Raw genomic sequence first — 25,282 nt, 5'->3', positions numbered from 1 at the left:
TAAGATAAGATTAAAAATTACAATAAATTCTCTCCAAACTACTAAGCATTTTCCCCCCTGATTTTACAGATCATTTAAAGCTAGTAATATTAAGACTTCATGTTTAGAGAAATTCGCAATTCAGATATGGTTCAAGCACATTGATAGAATTGTAATCCAAAAATGTTTTTCGTTGAGTTAACATCTGTATCAGATTTACAGCATTATCTTGGATGTTGTGCCTATTCCCATAAGAGACATTCTTCCACAGAATCTGAAGGAGTTTACAATCCCCCTTAACAACTCTATGCAGGCAATGAAATCTGCAGAAAAAAATCTGCCACTATCCCAAGGATATGGATAGGCAAGTAGGCTTTCCTCATAGCTACTTTTAGACTTTGAGATTCCTTTCTAAGAGACATCAAGCTAACTGTCTCCCTGCTATACCTCCTCTAGCAGCAAAAATGTTTCTATTTAGCAAACCTGAGAGGAGAGTGAAGGTCCATTCTCTGAGCTTGTGGGTTGGTTTCTGAATGTTTCGTTACCAGGCTAGGTAACATCTTACCTGGTAACAAAATGTTCAGAAACCAACCCACAAGCTCAGAGAATGGACCTTCACCTTCATCCTACACCTAAGCTACAGATATTCACCACTATTGCAAACCTGAGATGGCTAAGCTGCTAAATTGAACTGGTTACTTTATATTATTTTTAAATTGTGCTTTTATTGTGTTTTAGCTGTCATCATAATCTTATGTGTATCTAATTAAGGCACAATCATGCCCCAGCAATGTCTTTTTTTAATTGTTCTTATCTCTACAGATATTGGATATTATTTATCCTAATGCAGGTTTTGTTATGGATACAGTCTGATTTACTTCATCAAATGTTTTACCAATGCAGTCATCTTTAGAGGACAGAATCAGCCTGTTAACTATTGGCCATTTTAGACTGGTTGGAGTATGTTTCCTCCCTCCAGTCCCTAGACATTATCTTCCAGGGTCATTTTACTCTGGCAGCATTTCTCTTGCTCAGAGGCCTGGATCAATCAATCAATCAATCAAACTAGCACTGGTATCAAGCAACTGCATAGTGGAATGAAAGCCAACTTATAAGCACTGTTGGGATCTTAAAGTCATGTCTGAATATCAACTGATATTCAATTGATATTTGATCATACTGATATAAAACACCTGCACCAGCCTATATGCTGAACATATTTTAAAGGCAGCTGGATTGAAAGAAGAATAGTGTGGTCTTAAATATGGAAGAAGAAACATCAATAATCTATTCTCTGCTGATGCTACCTTCATAGCTAAAAATGCAAAGGATATGCAAACTCTAGTAATAAAAATTAAGGGACAAAGTTAAAAAAAAGGGGGACAAAAATTAAACGTAAAGAAGACCAAACTAATGACAACAGGTAAAACAACCAGCCTTAGAATTCGCTATGTAGATACAGTATTTAAGTGATGGATAGCTTCTGCCTTTCAACAGTAAAGGAGCAAACAGTAAAGAAATATCCTGCAGACTAGATACTTGGGTAGAGCAGCCATGAAGACCTTGGAACAGGTATTCAAATGTGGTGATGTGTCTATACCTACAAAGATCAGAATTGTGCAATTCATGGTATTCCCTATGACATTCTATGGAAGAGAAAGTTGGACTTTGAAGAAGCAAAATAGGAAGCAAAATAGGAAGAGCTTCTGAACTTTGGCATTGAAGAAGATTCCTGAGAATAGAGTGGACAGGCAAGAAAATAAATAAACGAATCAAACAAATCAACCCAGAGTTCTCAATCAAGGCACAAATGACCAGGCACATCTTATCCTACTTCATACACATTATCCTACTTCAGATTCTCTGAGAAAGGCTTTAATGCTGGAAAAGGTAGAAGGAAAGAAAAGAGGATGACCAGCAACAATGAGGAGGGATTCAGTACAGTGGTGATGAGTGCATCATTGAAAGACATGAAAGACCAAGTTAGGGATAGATTGTTATGAAGAATATCAGTGTGGTCACAAGGAGCCAAAAATAACCCAGTGAAACATAATTAATCAATGAAAACACAACTGGTTTAGCCATTAAAATGGCAATGGGAAGTATCTACAAATGAGGTGTCCTTGGTGCTTTCTGAGCTTGGTTCTTTCATTGCAGATGTTTCATTACCCAAATTAGGTAACATCATCAGTGCTAGTCCTGATGTTAGCACTGATGAAGTTACTTAGTTTGGGTAATGAAACATATGCAAGAAAACAACCAAGCTCAGAGGGCACCAAGGACCCTTCATTTCAACCCTATGCTGCAAATATTCTTTATTAGTATCTTGAAAGTAGGAAAATATAGCCTTTTCAAACAGTTTGTGAGAAGATGCAGCAATTTTTTCCCGTTTTTCCCCCTCAAGTCTGGAAATCCAGAATGTCTCAAATGAAGCAGAATTGGCAACATGACAATGACAGATGATAAAATGCCACTAATTAACTATTAGTTCATAGTTTCATTTCATTTCATTTCTTCTTACCCAGTTCAGAGTAATCTGACCTGTTTTGGAACAGAGCAAGATAATTTCAAATTTCAAATGAATAACTTCAAATTTTTCAGAAAGGACTTCTGTTACATCAACGTAGCATTCTTTTCAAAGCAAATTCCCTTCAGGTACTTCCAGAAATCAATACAGATGTAGGCCAGCTACTTTCTGGGCAACTAGTTAAATAGGGATGAAGCATGGCCATTGGCAAGCAAGAACAGAGTTCATTTATGCCTGAGGACCTCGGAATGTGCTCAGCATGTAAAGTTAGGAATAGCAGTTTTGATCTGTATACTAAACAGAAAGGAATGCATATAGTTGTGCTTAAAAGTTTGTGAACTTTTTCAAAAAATTTAATATTTCTGCATAAATATGATCTAAAGTGAGATCTGTTCTCCATAAAAATCCTAAAATTATGTAGAGAATTAAACATACAGTACAAGTTTTAAAAAAACATTATATTTGTTCATTTTTTCATTGAGGAAAATGATCCAAAGCTACATATTTGTGTGTAGCAAAAATATATGAACGTTTGCTTTTAGTAAGTCGTGTGTATTTGGCAGCAATAATGGCAATTAAGTGTTTTTGATAACTGTTGATCAGTCCTGCAAGATGGCTTGGAGGAATTCGAGACAGCAAAGCAGGATCGAACCATAATACTTCGATCACCATGATTTATAGATGGATAAGGTTCTTATGCTGGAATGCAGTGTTTTGCCTTTCATCAAACATACCACTTTTCCTTCAAGCCAAAATTTTTTATTTTGCTCTCATTTGTCCACAGAACATTCTTCCATAATATCTAATATTCACATAGTATTCAATACAGGGAACATTTCTGAATGCGATTAGAAAGTAAGTTCAGCTGGTTTAATTTCCTTATTAAAGGCTCCCCTGATGCTGAAAGCAAAGATGTCTTCCTTTGGCTCCTGGTGCTCAAACCTGTGGGAGACCATTATTTTATGGTCTCCTTGGAAGAAGCTGTCCCAAAGGACACTCATGGGCATTCTCCCATTCTGTCTTCCACAGACATTTGAAGGACTGATCCACCTTCGTTCTTCACAATGGCTGTCAGCTCTGCGTGTTCACAGAGATGTCTTCACTCAATCATGACACACACGGGATGTCTAAAATGTCTCCTATTTGGTGGCTCTCTTACAACTTACACTGTGGAGGATTCCTAACATCCAGTTTTTAAGTGTGTTGGGCAATCAGATATTAGTATTTGGTGAGATTTTTCCTTTGTCTGCAGCACAAAAGGAAAATAGATTTTAAAGTGGGTTTTAGAACTTAATCACATTCCAGTCAACCTTATGTTTTGGAGCAACTTTTTTGTTGAAGAATAAATACCAGATTAGCTAATCTCTTTAGAGTGAGAAAGTAAAAGGTTTATGGAATAATAATCTCTCTCCACTTGCTGGTCTCTTACTTTTTTACCTCCTGCTGTATAATACTTTTACTGAAGTAGACCTAGTTTATGAGTGTTTATGATTGTCTAGTACAAAGTTTTACAGTACTCCAGCAAAGATAATAAGTGAATTTTCACAAACTATTAAGGAAAGCTCAGTTTTCCGAAACAAAACTGAGTAGACACAGAATTTCAGGTATCAGTCAATTTCTTCTTAAAGAATAAAGTGAAGTAAAACTTGAGTTATTGCAAAAATATTTTGGTGTTGAAGCTAATTACTTTGACCTTAGTTTCTGAAACAGCAGAATATGAACTCGTCCAAGAAACCCTTGCTTGTGGTTTCTGGCTGATGCTCTGGCATCTCTTTCCTTGTCCCAATTTTTTACTGTTTCTCATATCACATATACTAGTTCTGTGGCTTAATTTTTAAAGTTTAGAAAGGAAGCATCTGACATCTGCATAATTAAACACTAACATGCAGGGCAGTATATTTAAGGTACACACAGTTCAAGCAGCATGATATGAATATTTTACACATTTTTTGAGTGCTGCAAAACACAGAGAACCAAGATTTTGAGTAGAATTAGATGGGTGTGTGCCTTATTTCCACAAATATCAGTTGGGAGGTCTTTGCATGTGATTATTTCCTACTGAGCTTCCAAGATTCTCATTTGGAAGAGGCTCACTCGTGCTTCAAAAAGAAAAGGGGGCAAACGTTCCAAAATAGGCAAATTCTTATTCAAAATATAAATGCAAATTAGCAATAATGACTATAATTAAGTAGAACTGTTATGTAGTTGCATATAAATTAAGGGAAAGCCACTAAAAAAAGTAAGCGGAAAGTTTATTTGATATATTTTTTTAAAGGGTTAATATTTAAGAGAGATAGAGGAAATTCCTGTGAACTTCTCAATTATATTGCAGGCCTTAAATACAATGCATCTTACCATAAAGCTGCATAATGTGCAATTCCAAGGAAGGTTCTGTTGTCCCTCTTCTGAAGGACCAATTGGATGTGGAGCAGATAACCATTGGCCACTCTAAAGCAAGAATTGTGTTCTGAACACATAACCACCTTAATTTGTCACATTAAGTTTGTATTTCTTTCTGGTTTTTTTTAAAGGCTCATGTGCCTTTCAAAGCCCTTGCTCTACTGTTGATATGACCTGGAAGTAATGCAAATCACCATGCTATGTATAGGTCTCATAGGCTGATTGTTGCCTATGAAGCTTCTGAAAGCCACAATATATGGGGTATGGGGGCCTGCCTGGTGTACTGGACTTAGTATTGTGTAATGTCCTAGGAACTCCCTGGAATCATGTTTTAAACTAGTCTCCCCAGATCTGACATTCTCACACAGGGCAGGACTGCTTAGGATATTTGTAGGGATTGCAGTTTTGATCTATCTGGAGCAGGCCAGAACTGGAAAAGCTACCTTAATTAATCCTTGCTTTGGAAAGTTCACCTCCTGCCAGATTTCAAACTATGAGCAATTATCTTAAGATGTTAATTTGTTAAGCCTGCCTTTTGTTTTACTAGTTCAGTTTTTGATGTGAGTCATATACAAAGATGAAGAACCTGAAGGTCAAATCCTTTAAAAGCCACTCCACTTTTTCAAACATTCCAAAGCTTGTTCTGAGGATGAAATTGATTTTCATTTTTTCACTGCTTTTGATTAATTATTGTTGCGGGAAGGGAACCTTCAACAAAGCTACCTGTTTGTGGGATGCAGTCTCTAAGGAGCTGGCCATCTCAAATCATCGGGCAAAACAAGCTTAATCATAGGCTGGCTTTAATCCATTCTTTTTCTGTAGTAAAGCCTGCAGTTGGGAACCTTTATAAACTTGTAAACTAGATATGCTCATTTCAGTGTTATGTGGCAGAGAAAAATCCCATACCTCCAAGAATACATGCTTAATAATATCAGCATCTATTTTCATCTGTAGGTGAACTGTTAAATAAAATTAAGGAATGACTCCTCTGGTATAGGAGATACAGAGTTCAGTCCTGTGAGAAAAACTAGTAACTATCCGTATCTTTCAGATATTTGTGTTTATTAATGTATTCTTTCCATCCGTCCTTCCTAATGTCTGGGGCAATCTTATTGACTGAAATAAGGTTCTTCACATAGCAATTTATTTATCTATCTGGTATACTAAATAAGGTTCTTCACATAGCAATTTGTTTACTTATGCATATGATTTATAAATAGGATAATGTCCATGAATTTATACATTTACACTCAAGTTTTCATTTCGAATCTGAATACCCAGATGGCAGCTAATAACATGAAATGGAACACGAGTTTAAATAAAAGTTCACCCATGAAAAGATATTTTGCATTAATACACTTTCTATTTTGTCCACAGTATAATCCACCATAAACTCACTGAATAAGACCTATTTCTTTTTTCTTTGGTGTCTAGTCTCCCCTGTTGTGGAACCCGTCTTCCAGGATATTCGGCAAGCCATGGGGCGTCGTGTAACCCTTCGATGTACCATGTTAAAGGGAAGCCCTATGAAAGTGGCCACAGCTGTCTGGAGATTTAATGGTAGTCTTCTAACAGTGCCTCCAACAGAGCAGCAAGACTATTCAGAATATAAAGTGGACACTGTAAGCCGGGAGACTAGTGGCAACTACGAATGTAGTATCTCCAATGATGTTGGTGTAGCAGTTTGCAAATTCCAGGTATCAGGTAAGTCGTGCAAAGAACATCTAACCTTTTTTTCTTGTTTAGTGGATATTAGTATGATTAGACTTGGCTAATAACTGGTAGATGAATGAAACGGAAAATTTGCCCATAATGAGACTCTACCCAAAAAAAAAAAAAAGGGGGGGGGGAGACCTAGTTTCGATCTTTTCTCCATTTACTGAGCAGTCCCAGAGCAGCAGGAAAATAGTGCTAGGCAGTGGTGAAATCCAATTTTTTTTTACTACCGGTTCTGTGGAGGTGGGCATGGTGTGGCTTGGTGGGTGTGGCTTGGTGGGCATGGCAGGGGAAAATCTCCATTCCCATCCCACTCCAGGGGAAGGATATTGCAAAACCTCCATTCCCACCCCACTCTGGGGCCAGCCAGAAGTGGTATTTGCCAGTTCTCCGGACTACTCAAAGTTTCCGCTCCCAGTTCTCCAGAACCTGTCAGAACCTGATGAATTTCACCCCTGGTGCTGGGGCAGAAATTGTACTCATCTTCCCAGTAGGAATGTCCACTGGATCACCAGCTTTTCTAGAAACAGAAGGAGACATTCTGTTTAGGAAAGGGCAAGTCTGTATCCAATAACTAGTTGATAAAATGAGGCAGAAAAATTGGTTCCTATAAGGTGCCAGACAGTACTCCCACTTTCCTTCACCTGCCTCTTATGAATAGAATTGTTTGCTCCAAAATTAGTTCCTGTATTATATTTTGTTATCATGTCTTTTAAGTTTGGAAGCCTGAGGGCAGTTTCTGTTTTTTAATTGGTAGAGTTGATGAATAAAAAATAGTCTTTATGCCACAATGCAGCATGTAATTAAATATGATCTGGTGATTTAAAAATGGAAAGTTTAACTCATGTGTATCATTGTTGTTTCCATGACATCTGGGCTTCGGGGATCTGAAATATTCTTTGACCCTTTAATTCTGTTTTCCTGCAAAACTGTCTCAGAAAATGACTGGCTAGAGGTCAGACATACCCTTTGAAATGCCCTGATTTTTATATATATATATATATATATATATGGCTCTTTGTTCTGATAGACTTTGGCCTCTTACAGCCATCCTTTAACTGAGTCCATTCTTTGCAGTCAATATGAATTACTTTAGTCAGCATTTTCCAATTACTATAAAAGTGCTAGGTAACTTTTACACCTTATCAAACATCAGGTGCATACCAGTGGTGGGTTGCTACAGTTCGCCCCAGATTGGGCAAATAGGTAGCAGCAGTGGCAGAAGGCTCCGCCCACTCACCCAGACGCTTCTGAGCATGTGCAAAAACTTCTGCACATGCACAGAAGCGTCACGTGCAAGCGCGCGAGCGCCCATGAGCAAACCAGTAGCAATGAGTTTTGAAACCCATCCCTGGTGCATACCACAAGGAAAACTCCTACATACTTAAGATATCAGGTCTGTACCAAAAGAAATGCCATCTCTGCACATTTAAGTAGAAGTATATGTGAATTTAATAGAGAAATATGCCAGTTCCTTCATCTCCCAATGGTTGGTATAGCTGCTTGTGTGCAACTTTTGTTCTTTCAAAATCTATATTAATATTTTCCGCTCTGTCTATAGCAAAGTATGTATGCATGTAGATTTAGAGGTGGGGGTCTAGCATTTATTTAATTCTTCTGTGACTTCAAATAGTTGCAAAGTGCTCCATGGGTGATTTATATATGCAAGAAGAAAATTATAAAGGATATGATGAACTTTATTATTATATCACCAAAGATGGAGTCTTCTATCTTGGGAATCAATTAATTATAAAAATGGGCATGAGATAATGATTATCGTCTGTTCTGATTTTATTTCTGAATTTGTTATGAAACTTGACTTAACAATCAATACAAGTTGAATAAGCAACAATTAGTCTCCAAGGTGGCTCTGAATGTTCTGCATACACAAAAATATAAGTCAATAAAAATAATAAGAAAAGGAGGTTCAGAAGTAAACATCAATATTACCATTCTCAGTTAATAAAAATAAACGTGGAATCATTTTCATTTAATTAGAGCAGAAAAGAATGGCTGAGCTAGTAATTGGGGTGGGTAAAGTGGAATGGAAAACAAGAGAATGTTGAGAATAAGGAATACTTGTAAAATGTATTGCTTGTCTTTGAATATATTCCCATTGTATGTTTTTTTGTGTGTGTGATTTTAAATTGGCCAATGCAAGAATATGGATAGGGTTTTCCGTGGAAAGATTTTGCTTTGGAGATAAACAGTGGGATTTGGGTCCATAGTGTCTTCCTTGTGAATCAATAACAAGGAGCGGGTGAATGGAAGGACTTTATTGGTAGTCAATCTTTAGGGTACAAAAGGCTCCCAGCACCACATTGTGGCCTCCCAGCATCCAAGATAGCACTAGCAATATTCTGCAGCAAAATACAGATAGTCCTTGACTTACAACAGTTCATTTAGTGACCGTTCAAAGTTACAACATCACTGGAAAAAGTTACTTATGACCATTTTCCGCACTTAATGACCATTGCAGCATGCCCGTGGTCCTGTGATTTACATTTGGATGCTTGGCAACACATTTATGAGGGTTGCAATGACCAGGCATCATGTGATCCCCTTTTGTGACCTTCTGAAAAGCAAAGTCAATAGGGAAACCAGATTCACTTAAGAACCGTGTTACTAATTTAAGAACTGCAGTGATTCACTTAATAAATGGGGCAATAAAATGGGGCAAAACTCACTTAACAAATGTCTCACTTAGCAGCATAAATGTTGGGCTCAATTGTGGTCGTACGTTGAGGACTACGTGTAGTGCTGCATTTGGGATATTGCATTTTTGTTATGATTACCACCACCCCTTCCAAAAGTGTGGCAATGAAAATAAGCCATTCTCACCTCCACCTCTACCTTACGTACCCCAACTCCTCCAAAACTACATGAAATCAATTTACAGGGGTGCTTAGAAGGCTGAAGTGGGAAAGGAGACATCTAAAGCACTCCTGGAAGGAAACTTGGAAAACACTTGACTGAACAAATGTAGAGCTGCTATTTCTTATCAATAATTTTAAGTTATTATGTTATTATTTGTTTTGTGGCAGATGCTTGTCAGAGCACCTTAGCTTCTTCATTTTCTATTATTTTTTTTCCTATTTTGTGGCTTTTCCTATTTATTTTTTAACAAGAAGAAGCAAAATCAAAGCTGGTTTGGTTGTAGATCGGAAGGCAGAGTTTTATTAAGCTTGATTACGGTCAATGAATTCTACTATTCAAATTCCCAGAAGTAGCAGATAGTGGAAATGAAGATAACAATGAAGTGGTTTAAAAATATATAAAAAGAAAATAAATATCTATTTGGAAAGATTAGTTGTCTGTGACCTTCATGCTCAAAGCTCTTGATGAGTTGCTGGCATAGATTCTTATGGATCTCACTGACTTATAATGACTTTCCTCCCTTTTCTTTCCCTTCTTTCTTTTGATCTCATTCTCTTTTTTGTTTCTCAGCTAAAGCTTATAGCCCAGAATTTTACTATGATACCCCCAATCCTACAAGGAAGCAATCCAAGAACTACTCCTATGTTTTACAGTGGACACAGAAGGAACCTGAGGCTGTCGATCCCATTCTTAGTTACCGTCTAGATGTCCGCCAGGTAAGATCTATAATAGCAGCTTAAACACAGAAAATTCAGCTACTGCTGAAGACAGAAGTAACAATAGTTGCAGAGTTAAAACAAGAATGGTTTTGCCCCTACCTACCTAGATTAGAGTTTGGTATTTGCAAAGCAGGTTAGAGCAGACGGCATGATGTTTATTTCCTCATTTTATATGGCTGAGAAATCTGTTGTATGGCATACCTTTTCATTATAAATTCTTGATGCGTATGCATTTGAGAGCTAAGGAAGTCTGTTGATTCCTCTTGGAATTTTCAGGCTTTGTGTTTTTACTAAGGCTATAACAAGAACAAAAACTTGTATAGTATTAGTAGTTTTTATAGATTTCATAGGCCAACCATTTAGAAGTTTGGGGATTCAGATTCTTTCCTTTGAACCAACAAAGGGCTGTAAATTGAAGGGCACTGTAGGTTCAAACTGCCAAGAAAATTCATTGACTGTTCATGTTGTGCAAAGCCCTTCTCCAAGCTGTTATAATAATAATAATGGAACATTATTGCTACCTTCTGAAGAAAAGTTTGGGACAAAAGAGTGTTTCAATACATGAATGAAACAGAATCATAAAGAGCACAACCAGGAAGAAGAAAATATTTGATATGCTAGATTGTTGAAATATATTCATAGGTGCATACAAATGTGTGTATGAATGTGTGTGAATCAGACATGCAATCAAATTCCAAAATTTCTTAGCTAATCTATTATTTAGTTAAACCCAGGTTATGAAATCATTTGGAGGGACTATATGCCAAAGGTAGCTCTGTCTATGTAGAATAAGTAAATAGGGAGAGTCGGTATATTTAAAAAAAAGAAAGGTCTCTGCATTCTAAAAATGTTCTTTTTCCTTGTTTTTCCTGATTGTTCTTATAAGATCTGTTGTTCTGTTTCTCTTTCCGATACCCTCTCTACACAAAGAAAAGGAAAAAATCTTTTCTGTTGACCTAGAAAAGGTCAATACGTATTTTGGAGGACTGTTTTTGAAAGATCTTACCTCGTCTCAGGCTGTGGGTTGCCTGCTTTGAGTTATGCTGAAGTTTCTAAAGTTCAGACCTGCTCACCTTAAAAGCCCCTGAGAAAGATTAAATTCTAAGAAATCAGGCTTAACTGCTATGATGAGAGCCAGAGTCTATGCCTGTTATTATATTCACATAATATTCCTTGATCCAGCCATGGCTGTATTGATCAAAGAAGAAAGCAATAACCCTTGTTTTCTCCCTCCCTTCTATAATTCCTTTATTCCCCAATCTATTTTAAAGAATTGGCTTTGTTCCAAACCATGGGGAGCTTGATGGGGAGTTCCCCTATTCCCCTATTCACAGAAACATTCACTAGTTCATGGGCCTTCTTTAAATAGAATGGTAGAAACATATATAGAGGATAGATACGCAATATAATATAATTTTTTTCTCCAGCATCTAGATGTGTGTTCCTCTGGTGATCTGGGTGGCAAAATATATTTTCTATCTGCCCATTGTCTTTTCGGAAACATTAGTGTTCACAGCAAACCGCAAGAATGCCAAAATGATGACACTTTGCATATCGTCATGGTCATGGCAATGATGGCAGTAGATCCTTCATTCCAGTATTGGACACAAATGTATACATAGAATTTCTATGATGAGATCATCACTCATGTTTTATTATTTGTTGTCATTGCCTTTTCCTGTGGATGCCCATGTTGGGAAGGATAAAAGATATCATTTCTGATTATAGATTGTATTGTTCTTAGTAGTTATGGAACGGTTGCTACTTTTGAGGGATATTTTAGTCATTTTGGGGTTGTTATGCTTGGCAATTTTTGTTTTAGTTGCTGGAATTCTGAGATGATTCTGTGCTCAAAAATTATTCCTTTTGGTTAGATAAATTGCTTTGGCCCACAGGGAAAATCTTTTGTCATTCCTTGTTCTTTTAAGCAACTATAGTTAGGAATGATGCTGACTAATGCCCATAAGAAACCAAATGTTTAATCTTATTATTGATCCAGCCAAAGATGAAACTAATGATGAATGTCAACTAGTTAATGTTAGAATACTTTGCGCTTTCTAACATATCCTAGATAACATCAGTGAAATAATTCCCGAATAATCTCCAGTTTATTTATGGGAGTTACTATGATTGATCCTTTACCATGCATTGAACAGTGTAGTCTGTGTAATTTTGTTCATATCTAGCCTTTCTTCTCCCTACACCAAAAGGATATAATCTGATTTTTTATTTTAAATTAGGAAATTCATTCTTGTTAATTCATTTGTAGTTTATAAATCCTTATTTGGTGACCATTTGTAGAAAGCAATGGTTTTCAATGAAATGTTTGCTAGTTATGAAATTAAAATAATTAATATTAGCTGTGTTAGGCTCTTTGAAATAATCTTTATGTACAATTCTAGAATCTAGTGATACTTTTCATACTTATCCTGATATGACTACTAATTTTTAAGAATCTTCTATTTTAAGTAATTTCTAGAATCTGTTTATTGTTTGATGTCAATCTGCGCTATTTAGGACCTGGTTTTAGACCAAACTCTAAACCTATAACAAGAATCAGCAGAACATGAAGATTCAAAGTAACCATGAAACATTTTTCCAGCTGCTGTATGTAGATATACTATGGTTGGGTAAATATGTCACCTTTGTTTTCTTTTAACTTGTCATTTTCCTGACCACAAGTCTTTCAACATCTGTTTCAAATGTTAAAATGCCCCCCCCCGCGCACTCACTCACCTTGCATTTTTCTCCATATTTCTCTTAACATCTACTGTATGCACTTTTTCTAATGTGCAAATATCTCACAAGCAATTTTCTATCAATATAATCCATTCTTGCAGAAAAAAAAAACATTCATGTCTGTGCATCTTATACTTCATTAATGTATTTTATGAATATTTTTGTTGCACTTTGTATTTTGACAGGGATGTGTCTTCTACCACAAGTTTATTTCAGAGGTATAAATTTTATTTTATTTTATTTTATTTATTTATTAGATTTTTATACCGCCCCCTCTCCCGAAGGACTCGGGGCGGTGCACAGCCAAAGTTAAAAACATACAATATAAACAATTAAAATACGTTTAAAACAGAATTAAATCTAAAATGGCTCCCCAATTTAAAATGCCTTACCCATACCCCTATAAAAAGACGAATTTAAAATTTAAAAATTTAAAATTTCCACATTTAAAAAGGGGGAAGATTTAGGCCAGGCCAGCTTGATAAAATAGAAAAGTCTTAAGTGCGCGGCGGAAGGTGCGCAGATCCGGGATCCTACGTATCTCCGGGGGGAGCTCGTTCCAAATCGTAGGTGCCCCCACAGAGAAGGCTCTCCCCCTAGGGGCCGACAGCCGACATTGTTTGGCCGACGGCACCCGGAGGAGCCCCTCTCTATGGGAGCGTACTGGCCGGTGGGAGGCTATTGGTGGTAGCAGGCGGTCCCGTAAATAACCAGGTCCTGAGCCATGGAGCGCTTTAAAGGTGATAACCAGAACCTTGAAGCGCACTCGGAAGACCACCGGGAGCCAGTGCAGCTCGCGCAGGAGAGGTGTCACATGGGAACTCCATGTCGCTCCCATCACCACCCGCGCGGCCGCACTCTGCGCCAGTTGGAGCCTCCGAGTGCACCTCAAGGGGAGCCCCATGTAGAGAGCATTGCAGTAATCCAGACGAGAAGTAACGAGGGCATGAGTGACTGTGTGTAGGGAGTCCTGATCTAGATAGGGACGCAACTGGCGGATCAGGCGAACCTGATGAAAAATCCTCCCGGACACGGCCGTCACATGCTCTTCTAACGACAGCCGTGAATCCAGGAGGACGCCCAAGTTGCGAGCCCTATCCGTTGATATTTGATAAGCATATGTACAAATTTCATATCCATTTGTAAACAGCATAATAGAGCTGAAGTATACATGAACAATACCAGTGTAGAAATATATAGTAGCATCTGGTATGTTCTACAGTAAAAATAATCAGTCCATTGTACAAGATGATGATCGTAAAGATTTAAGTCCCCCAATTTGATTTCGTAACACTGACTTTGAACTTTACAGTATGAAACTAATTCTATTCAGAGCTCTCTACACCATAATAGTCTTACAGGGTCTTTTTATTGCCATGTTCTTCTTTATTAGGGATAATGCACTCTTCACTAAAGGGATGTGCAAAGATGAAGATTTTAAGGTTGATGCTTTTAAAGTTGCTAGGGCACATTGTGACAGGTAATAGGGTAGGCTGAGCTTGGAAGTAAAAAATTATTTACTTTCAATGTAGAGGACAGAACAATTTCAAAAGATCTGAGCACCTCTATTCTCTGGGTCAGACAGAATATCTTCTTTCATTCCGTTCTTTGTAGTGGCTCACTCTCTAGGGAACTGTCTGCTTCTGTATTGCTTTCTCATACAGCGTAGAGCACATTGTCAGTGCTTAACAAATAATAACAATTTTACCAACACAGTACACAAGGGAGCTTCTTATAATGAATGTGCTTTGTCTGAGAGCAGCCTTGCTGTATGCTGAACTTTGCCACTGTAATTTCCAACTAACCATGTGCAAAGATAGAGACAGATTTTGTCCTAAGTGGGACACTTGGATGTAGAACTTCAGATACATGATGTGTCATGCCTCATCTCAGATGTTGTTTAAAGGGAATCCGGATATGCAGGTTAGTAGGGTGAGGGGTGTTCCAAAGTACATTGGAATAGTCCTTAATATTAATCAAATCTGCCAGATTTCTACAATAGCTGTTTCCTTATTGAGACCTCACTTTTTGCTAGCTCTCACTTGACTTGGTCCCAAGTTACTTGCAGGACTATATCTCTTTGGAGATTCAGTCATGCTGGGAGAAGTATTATAGCAGATTTTTCCTCATTTGGGAGAGGTTAGAGGGGCCCAAGACCAAAGGTAATGTTGCTCCATTGTTGGACTGATCGTCTGGAATGGCCTCCCATTGGAGATTTGCTTAGTTTTAACCTGTTCACTTTCCAGAAGAAGCTGAAGATAGAAATCTTCCCAAGGGTATCCGGAGCATGATACCACTTAATTGTTGATAGTGGCTTTAAGTGTCTTAGATTAAGTGCCTTGGCTTTCTTATTATTATTATACAGTTTATGTGTTGTAAACTGTTGAGTGTCTATTTTGATTGCAGAAGGAAGGAAGGAAGGAAGGAAGGAAGGAAGGAAGGAAGGAAGGAAGGAAGGAAGGAAGGAAGGAAGGAAGGAAGGAAGGAAGTTCTCTACCAAGTGGGTTTAGGATTAAAGTCTTCATTATTTGCAAAACCATATTTAATATTTCTTATAATGGCAAAGTTAAATTACTTATGCTCAGCCTTCTATCCTTCCAAGGTCAGTATAAAATGAGGGTGCAGATTGTTGGGGGCAATATACTGACATTGTGAACTGCCCAGAGAGGCTGTAAAGCACTATAGGGCAGTATGTAAGCCTAAGTGCTAATGCTATCATGCTTGCATATTGGAAATTTATGCCAGTTAACATATTGCTTTAATCAGTCTGTAGAAGCTATTTATAGCTTTCCAAAATATTTTGTTTGGGTGAGGTCTTGATGCTGAATTATTTGGCAGAGAAACAAGAGGGTTGGATTCAAGAAGGTAGTATATTTTATTGTTTTTCGTGTAATTTGGAACTTGCGAATCCTTTCTAATACAAATATAGCTGCTTGGATTTGATCTTCTGTCTAGATCTGGACCCTCACTGTGAGTCAGAAGATTGAGGTACTAGCCTCTCTTTCAGCTTGAAACTTTTAAAATCCATCTTTTCTGCGATAACAGCACATATTAGAATTCTTTAATTTTTCTGTATTTCATTTCTGATCTTTTTTTTCTGGCAAGGTAGCAAACCATATGTTTTCAATCTGGATTTTTATTTATCCCCTGAGTACCTCTCCCCCAGGAGAAAGTACAAAGACTTGAGAATGCAACTAGAAAAAGGACAAAAAAGCCCATGAAAGATTTCTGGGAATAGTTCCTTAGCCTGAAAGATATTTGCATGAAAAATATCCTTGAATAAATGACAAGTGGGTGTTTTCTGTATATGTACCATTTTTACTAACCAGTAGGAAAAGTTCAAAATTATATACCAGAAAGGCTACAGCAATTGGCTGCATCTAGATGACATTAGCTGATCAAAAAAAAAAAAAAAAAAAAAAAACCTAACCATTGTCAGAACTGGTTAGTATTTAGATGAAATATATCCAGTCACAGACTAGACTGGGAAGTTGAGAAAGCATCTAGAAAGAAAACAATACAAAGTCATTATTGTATTTCATCAAGAAAACTAGATTGGATGTGTCCATGCTATCACCAGAAGTAAAGCTCAACTTGAGTCAGTTGTTGTCTTACTCAAATAGACAAATTGCATTCCTATAAGCTTCCTCTCCCATCAGTATATTGATTATAAATTCTGCCACTCTCAATCAACTTCTTTTGAAGAATTTTGAATATGGGCAGTTATTACATACTTACAGGATTTACATAATACACTGAACATGTAGTTTGCTTAGATTTGTTTTACTGCATAAACTGCAATTGGTTGGGTTCGAGCAACATAAGCTACTATAATGGTTTACAGATCATAATGGCTGGTTTCATACAGAATTCTAAATCAAAACCAAAGTAAACTTTATGAGATATGGCCTCAGCCAAGATATTGTTGGCTATGTGGTTTCAGGAATATTTTGCTTCATCAGTTTTCACTAGTAGTTATGGTTGCTTTCTTCCTTCACCACTTTTTCAGTGAGAGATTGGCTTGAAGGTGAGTTGTATAAGATACCTTTGCAGTTGGTGTTACTCAAATACCTTCAGAAGTCTCTCTCTTTTGCCAGACACCAGGATCAGTATTGACTGAAAGCAAAGAACTTTCCCAGTGAAAAATTAGCAAAGCCCTGTGTCATCCTGCTTTCTGATTATTTGTATATCATAGCCAAAGGTTGATCATGCTCATTCAATTTTGAAAATTTATGATTGAATGGATTCTAGTTTTGTTTTGCCACTTGATAGATCCATAAGTATCCATAAGTATCCTCAGCATAGAAAAGGCCTTGAAGGACTCGATGTTTCTGAACAGCCCACAATTAAAGCAACCTTGTCTAAAATCAATTTAGTGGTGTGTGTTTTTATGCTAAAGAATGAAGGCATTTTTAAAGTACTTTTACAAAAATATGTCTCATATACTTCTCCTTGGCTGTATGATACCTTTTTTTGTTAATCTGCTTTTAAAAACGAAATGGGGGGTGGATGAAAATGTATCAGAAGGAAGGACTGCAGGCATGGCAGCTGTTAAAAGTTTTGAGGGATTGAGGGACAAAAATCACTGGATAGCTAATAACCAAAAGCTCATCTGGGACATGAGATTGTAGGAAGAGAAAGCAGCAAAGGCATTGGTGCTTAATCTTGGTTTTGCCCACTGAAGAAAAACAGGAATTCTTGGGATTTTCCATACAAACTTAAAACTTTGATAGAATAATGTGTGTCTTTTCATGGTACATCTCTCCAAATGAAAAAGAAGCAAAACCTCTCTTTTACGTAATCCAAGATGAGTCTTAGATGCTCCATAAGGTAAAGCACAGACTGAATGTCTTCTTTTTTATTTCATTTAGAAAAGCCTCCATACTAGGCCCACTTGCTGAACCAAGACTGCACATCAGATTAATTCCTACCAGACACCTAGTGTTTCTTTAATGAGAGAAATGCTTGAGTGATTGTGAGAGCTGGAGGGAGGCAAGAAATTTCATTTGGTTTTGCAATTTGTTTCCTTCCATATTGGATAAACATTCCCTGTGGTCTACAAACAGGTCTTGGGTCTGGAGTTGACTGCTGTTCACCTCATCAGACAGCCAGAGTAGTGCTAATGAGGCCTAAGGCAGTGGGGAGCTGGGCTCACCAGGCAGAAAGACAGCTAATGGACCAGTTAAGACTTGCATGGGACAAGGGAAGTATTTCCAGAGATGTATTGATGAAAATTAGAACAGAGGCTGGATGGTCTTCTAATGGCCAGTGAAATATCAAAGATTTATCATTAAATGCGGATTACAGTTAGGCAGATTTTCACTTGCAATGTTTGGTTTATGAATAGAATAGAATAGAATAGAATAGAATAGAATAGAATAGAATAGAATAGAATAGAATAGAATAGAATAGAATAGAATAGAATAGAATAGAATTCTTTTATTGGCCAAGTGTGATTGGAAACACACAAGGAATTTGTCTTTAATGTATATGCTTTCAGTGTACATAGGGAGAATAAAATACAAAGCAAAATGACATTAATGGATTTTAAGAGCATAGGAGCTGCTTTCTAACCATGCACATAAATTTCTATAGATTATTGAAATTTTCCCATATCCTTACACTTATTTGCCAAAAAAGTACTACTTCTACATGTTGATGGCTGGATCCCACAGCCTTGCTAATAGTATGCCCTACATACTACCATCCCTGTAAATACTGATAGTTTTATAAGAATCCAGTAGGGAAGTTGTCCAGCTGTGTGATACATAAGTACAAAAATGTTGCATGAATGACAAAGAAGCATATTTGGAATATGTAGTTTATCACCGTTGGAGGATGATTTTTCATTTTATTTATGCATACCTTGGTTGGGTTTCATTGGACATTCTTGATCTTCCTGTTTGCCTGAAAATTCACTCAATAAGTGAGCCAATTGTAGGGTGTGTGTATATCTGTGTATCAAACATGCTTTTCTGATGCACTCTATCCTTGAATAGAGAAATTTTCTGTGAAAAGATACATTATTAATGGATGCATGTTGTCTGAGTAAAAATATTGCTCCTCATCACTGATTTCTTTTCAGGGTTGCTTTTAAAGATTGAAATAATCACCCACTCAGAACAAAGGTAATGTTTCCTAAAATTGCTGTACTTGCCTTTGTGATATCGGCATAGAGTCCAATCTGATTACCTGCATATTACTGCAAAATGACTCATTCACTTGATAATCCTAGACTGGCAAGCATCTTCTTGCACTGTAGGAAATACCACTCATCCTTTTAGTTGGCCGTAATTCACTCTCAGTGACGATATAACATTGACAAAACATATACTGAATTAGGTGAGTTGTTTTCCTTCTGTTCTAATTCGTATGAAATATGATTTTTTTTCTTCATGCTGAGAGCCAGTGCATTATAATGGTTAAGGTATTAAATTAGAACCAGAAAGAACCAAATTAAGCTTACATGGATGACTGTGGGCCAGTCAGTCTCTCAGCCCAGTCTATCTCGCAGGTTCTCTACAGAGGGAATGCTATGAGCTCCCAGAGGAAAGCCTGGGTATAAATTTAACAAAGACATAATTAATCTATTTTATGCTTGAACATGAACGGCTGTTTTATCAAGTCAAATCACTGGCCGATCTGTATTGTGGTGGTCTCTATGCAATTAGTGTCTCTCCACAGTTTGAGGCAGGAATTTCTGTCTCCTAGAAATTGAAGAGATTTTTTTTCCCCCATGCAATACAAAAACCCTGGTGTCTAGCTAAGTTTTTCTCTAAGGGTGACAATGAATGAAGCTATGGAAAAGACCAGTGTAGACCCACATGTGCAAATATCCACATGTATCCTAATTATAGATTTTAGTTGCTAGCTGCAAGGATGACAATAATAATAATAATAATAATAATAATAATAATAATAATAATAATAATAATGAAGTTTGAATGATTATGTGAACCAAAATACAGAAAAATTGCTGCAGGCTGTGAAAATGGAGAACATTATAAAAGCAACAGAAACAAAGGCAGAATATAAGGAAAAATAGCTGGATGACAGATTAAATAGATGGAAAACCAAAGCTTTGCATGGACAGCACTTGAAAAACATTGACGGAAAATGTGATGACAACTTTACATGGGCATGGCATAAGATGGGAACCATCAAGAAAGAAACTGAAGTTTAATACTCGCTGCTCAAGAACAAGCACTACAAACTAATGCCATGAAAGCAAAGAAACAAAAATCCACCGACAATCCAAACTGCTGACTTTGCAACAACAAAGTCAAAACTGTTTCACATTTAATATGTGAATGCAGCAAAATTGCACAAACTGATTACAAAGCTAGAAATGACCAAGTGGCTAAATTAATCCACTGGTCTTTATGTAAAAAATACGATTTACCTGTATCCAAAAAGTCATGGGAACATAAAGTGGAAAAAGTTATAGAAAATGAGAAAGTGAAGATCTTGTTGGACTTTCGAATACAGACGGATCGTCACTTGGAACACAACACGCCAGATATCACAGTTGTCGAAAACCGAAACATACAATTTATTGACATCGTGGTACCTGGAGATGCCAGAGTCAAAGAAAAAGAACTGGAAAAAATAATGAAATATTGCGACCTGGCCATCAAAACTACATGGCTATGGATGAAACATGTAACAGTGATACCCATTGTCATCAGGGCACTTGGTACCATGTCCAAGAATTTTATAACATACATCAGCAAATTGCAGCTTCCTGCAATGACACCAGTGGAACTGCAAAAAACTGTGCTACTTGAAACATCATACATCTTAAAAAGGTACTTGGTTGATACTTAGGATGCTGGCAGCAACCCGTATCAACTATTAGCACCAGTCAATGGTATTTGTGATGCATTTTTGAATGTTCAGTTGACTGAGTTTCATATTTAATGAATAAAGATAATAATAATAACAATAATAATAATGAATTTTACGTATATAATATTATAGTAAATGCAAGGGTAGCATCACAATGCAGATCTTGCCAGGAAGCAATGTCATAAGGTATAAGGTTTGCATGTAAAGTCATGATGTATATCTGTCATCTTTATTTGCTCTTTTCCCCCATGAATATGTCTGAACTTAATCTTTTATTCTTTCATACATTCCTGTCCACTGTGGTCTGTTCTAGTTGCTTCTTTTGATGAAATTCTACTGTGTTATTCCAGTGGAATACATGTACATGGTTAACTTGGATCTAATTTCTCTGAAGTTGCAACCACAATTTCCTTTCCCCCATATTAGTTTGTTCAAATAAACTAAAGCATTATTTTAAAGTTTGCAAAAAAAAAAAATCATTCTGACAGTGAATATAACTTTTTCATGGCACCATGAGAAACAGAGGAAAGTGCTTTTGTTAATTTGCAAATGTAACCTCCAGAGAAATTAGATCCAAGTTGTACTTCTTAAAAGAAGCAGCCTCTTAAATATTGGCCACTTATGAATGTGCTATTAGAATAACCTTGGTCTGGTAAGAGCAATTCATCTCCATAGCAGGAATAGCGGTGGAGAAAGCCTCTCAGAATTGACCCTCCTGAGTTCTCTGGAGAGGCAAGCATTTTCAGACTTTTAAGATTCCGTTACTGTACCTTCCAATAAAAGTAGTATTAATATTCTTGGTTTTGGTTTCCTGGTCCTGACTAGGGCTGACATCACTTCACTATGAAAAAACTCCCTGCACTAGTTTAGATGCTATAGTTCTCTTTGGAAATGCTCTTGTTGGGAAAATAAATGCATTCATAACTACAGCATGCAAACACACCCTCCAAGGCTGCAGCTATTTATTTTCAGTAATAGTTTCTGCAACCATAGCAAACTTGTCAGCCATTGGGACTGAAATAATTGTCACCGTGAACCTGTAGCTTGACACATAAAGAATTCAGATCACATCGTTCTAATTACTGTGTTAATGTTTCATTGGATACAATTGCAGCACAACCTGTGATTTGCAATGCACCGTATAGTTAGCCTGGAGAAGAGAAGATTAAAGAGGGGCATGATAGTTGCCTTCAGATATATAAGCCTGCCACACTGAAGTAACCCTGCCCAGTTCTTTATTGTTCCAAAGAGCAAGAATAAAACAAGTATGTAGAAATTGACAGTGTAGTAGATCGCTGATCAGCATTAGGGAATGGTGAGAACCACTTGATAGTAGGACAAACTGCTTCAGGATCTGATGGAATCTCTTTCACTAAAGGATTTTAAGCAAAAGCTGAATGGAGGCCTCAGAGATGTTGCAGTTTCATCCTGCTTTACAGATGCTGAATTGAACAGGTTGTTGAGCTACCTGACTTCCAAGATCCCAACTCCCTCAATAATTTTATGAAGCCAAACACTATTACTTCTAAATCTGGGAAATTCACAAAGAGGAGCTTCATAAATAGTGGAGAAGGAGCAGCTCATGCAAGCTGCACGTGTCCTCTTTTATTATATTTCTCTGGTAGGATACCCAACAAGAACATCTCTGATTTTATGTCTATTTGTTGTTTTGTCATTTCTTCTAGCCACATTTTTATTTTTAACCAATATTTTTTTTGCCATAGGACAAGTCCACCACATATGATAATAGGAACCTGGTACCTGTTTACATTTCCAACATCTGGGAGATATATTTTGGAACACCTTTGCCATTCTTGCTGGTGGCAAATGCCACCTATAAAACATTCCGTAGAGATTTTCTTTGTAGGCTGTTGACATCATCAATTTACAGTTTCTTTCCCAGAGATTTTGCCATTTATCTAATTGTATGGTATAACCAAAATTTTTGGACCATACTATCATAATTTCTTTTACTTCTTCTTCCATTTTAGCTGCACATGTCCTATCACAACATGTCTTCTCTCCGATATAAAAGCACTAATATGAGGAAGAAATGTGTCTTTGCTAACTCTATCCATATAGGTAAACTTTACATAAGGCCCAGAGAGCAACAAAGTCATGCTCTAAGCACAGAGCTTCTGTTTAGGTAAATGTTTTTCAACCTTGACAACTTTAAGATATGGACCTCAACTTCTCCAATCAGCAAGGGAATGAATTGTTCCCCTGAATTGAACTGAACCACTGAGAAGATACTATTTTAAATGCAGGGATACAGCAAGAATTACTCTAAACTGAGGGAGAGGAGAAGATACCCCACATGTGTGCATGTGCACATCTACCTCAAGCAAGAGCATTTAACTTCCTTGACGGGAAAATGAACACAGCAACCATTTTTCTCCCATCAGTTTCTTTCCCCCTTCCCCCACCCAATTAAGTCCTTGTTCCATGCAAAAATACTAAGAAAATTGCTAGAGCTGAGACAATGAGTCTCTCTCTCTCTCTCTCTCTCTCTCTCTCTCTCTCTCTCTCTCTCCCCCCCCCCCAATGCTCTCTCTGCAGGACAGAGTGAATTTACTTTGGAAACAAATAGGTTAACTATTTGTCAGCTGAACCTGTGCCTGTTAAGACAATCCAGTGTCCATGACGGCATTATTTTGAGGCTCAGTGCTTGCACTTTTTTTTTTTTTTAATTTGATTTATATGCCGCCCTACTCCGGAGACTCAGGGCGGCTTACAATGCGTTAAGCAATAGCCTTCATACTTTTGTATATTTATACAAAGTCAGCTTATTGCCCCCACAAACTGGGTCCTCATTTCACCTACCTTAGAAAGGATGGAAGGCTGAGTCAACCTTGAGCCTTGGAGAGATTCGAACCAGCAGTAAATTGCAGACAGCTGTGTTAATAACAGGGTGCGTACACCACTGTACTATCATACTATTGTATGAGGATAGACTTTAATGGCAACTTCCTGGGATTTTCAGAGGTTTGGGGGCTAGAGGTTACAGCTGAATTCCTCTAATCTGGCCTGTGCAGAAGAGAGCTGGAATTTTTCCCACTTATTTATTTATTACAAGTCATATATTTGCCTGAAGTTTATTTTTTCATACAGCTCATGCTATAAGAGCTCATAGAAAAGTAAGCAGTCCCAAAGGTTGCTGACAGCTAACATGCTGGCAGATATACAAAGAAAATGGAAATCACATGAAAAAATAAGCAGCATGGTACTTGTAAACAGCTTCCTTGATGTCTATTGGATTCCGTGCGCCACCTTAGCCAAATTTTTTTTGGAGATGGTTTTATTCTTTTCATTTTCATTTTTTCATTTTCATTTTATTTGATTTATATACCGCCCTACTCCTGAAGGACTCAGGGCGGTGAACAGACACAAGATAAAACACATAGAATACAAAAATTTAAGAGCAGAAGTAAAATCGAATTAAATCAATTTAACCCAAGACAAATTTAAAACCCCAGGTTAAGAACAAATTAAAATTTACATTAAAATTTACATTAAAAAGAGAATGGGAGAGGTTAGGCCAGACCAGCCTGGTGAAATAAAAAGGTCTTGAGAGCGCGGCAGAAGATGCGTAGATCCGGGATCCTCTGTATCTCTGGGGGGAGATCATTCCAGATAGTAGGTGCCCCCACAGAGAAGGCTCTCCCCTGGGGGCTGCCAGCCGACATTGTTTGGCCGACGGCACCCGGAGGAGTCCCTCTCTGTGAGAGCGTACCGGCTGGTGGGAGGCCGTTTGCGGCAGGAGGCGGTCCCGTAAATTTTTCAAAGGGGAAGATGCTAGCAAGCCACAAAATCAATACTATTTTTCAATATTTTTATTTACAAGAATGGCCTTGGATCCACATACACATTTTTACAAACTAAAAGTAATGCCTAACTCTAGTCCATTGTTGAGAAATGTGTCAATTTAACCTGAGAAAGACAATGAGGAAAAACAGGGTGAGAAGAAGCATTCTAAAGGACTGGAGAAAAGTTTGGAACTTTAGGAATTTTGTGCTCTGTTGCTTCAGTGTTTTCTGAGTAGCTTCATTCAGCAGCCTTTTTGCATATGTGAGATACAGTTAACCTTTTGAGAGAGGCAAAGGCAGGAAACAAGTCATTGGAAATCTTGGAATGAACTTTAATGCAGATATAGTACTATTATTATTATTATTATTATTATTATTATTATTATTATTATTATTATTATTATTATTATTATTATTTATTGGTTAATCTTTAGTGAGATTCACAGCCTTTGAGGCTGGTTAATAGCTCAGCAGCTCGAGTCCTAACCAAGGACCTAGGAACTGTTAAGGTATCGTCGGAGGATGTAAGCTGTTCCGAGTAAGGTGGTTTTTTGTAGAGTCAAAATGTTCAAGTCCGGCAAATTTAGAATTTCTAAATAGCGGGGTAACCCTTTGGGTATTGCTCCGAGGGCTCCAATTACAATCGGGACAACACACGATTTCTTTTTCCA

The 25,282-nt window shown here is 37.3% G+C and overlaps 1 protein-coding gene across 2 annotated transcripts in view; it reads left to right on the top strand.

The window, feature by feature from the left end:
- Nucleotides 1–25,282, top strand: part of MDGA1 (MAM domain containing glycosylphosphatidylinositol anchor 1) — a 312,822-nt gene that overhangs the window by 197,396 nt on the left and 90,144 nt on the right. For both annotated transcript variants that reach the window (XM_034428035.3, XM_034428036.3), the window contains exons 9-10: nucleotides 6,341–6,610; nucleotides 10,070–10,215. In XM_034428035.3, the coding sequence (XP_034283926.1) occupies nucleotides 6,341–6,610; nucleotides 10,070–10,215 (416 nt within the window). The remainder of the gene's footprint in view (nucleotides 1–6,340; nucleotides 6,611–10,069; nucleotides 10,216–25,282) is intronic.

Source organism: Pantherophis guttatus, chromosome 1 (genome assembly GCF_059756535.1).
Source record: "Pantherophis guttatus breed Tessera chromosome 1, ASM5975653v1, whole genome shotgun sequence".
Lineage (NCBI taxonomy): Eukaryota > Metazoa > Chordata > Lepidosauria > Squamata > Colubridae > Pantherophis > Pantherophis guttatus.
Note: the sequence above shows the minus strand (reverse complement) of the source record. Positions and strands in the feature narration are given on the sequence as shown.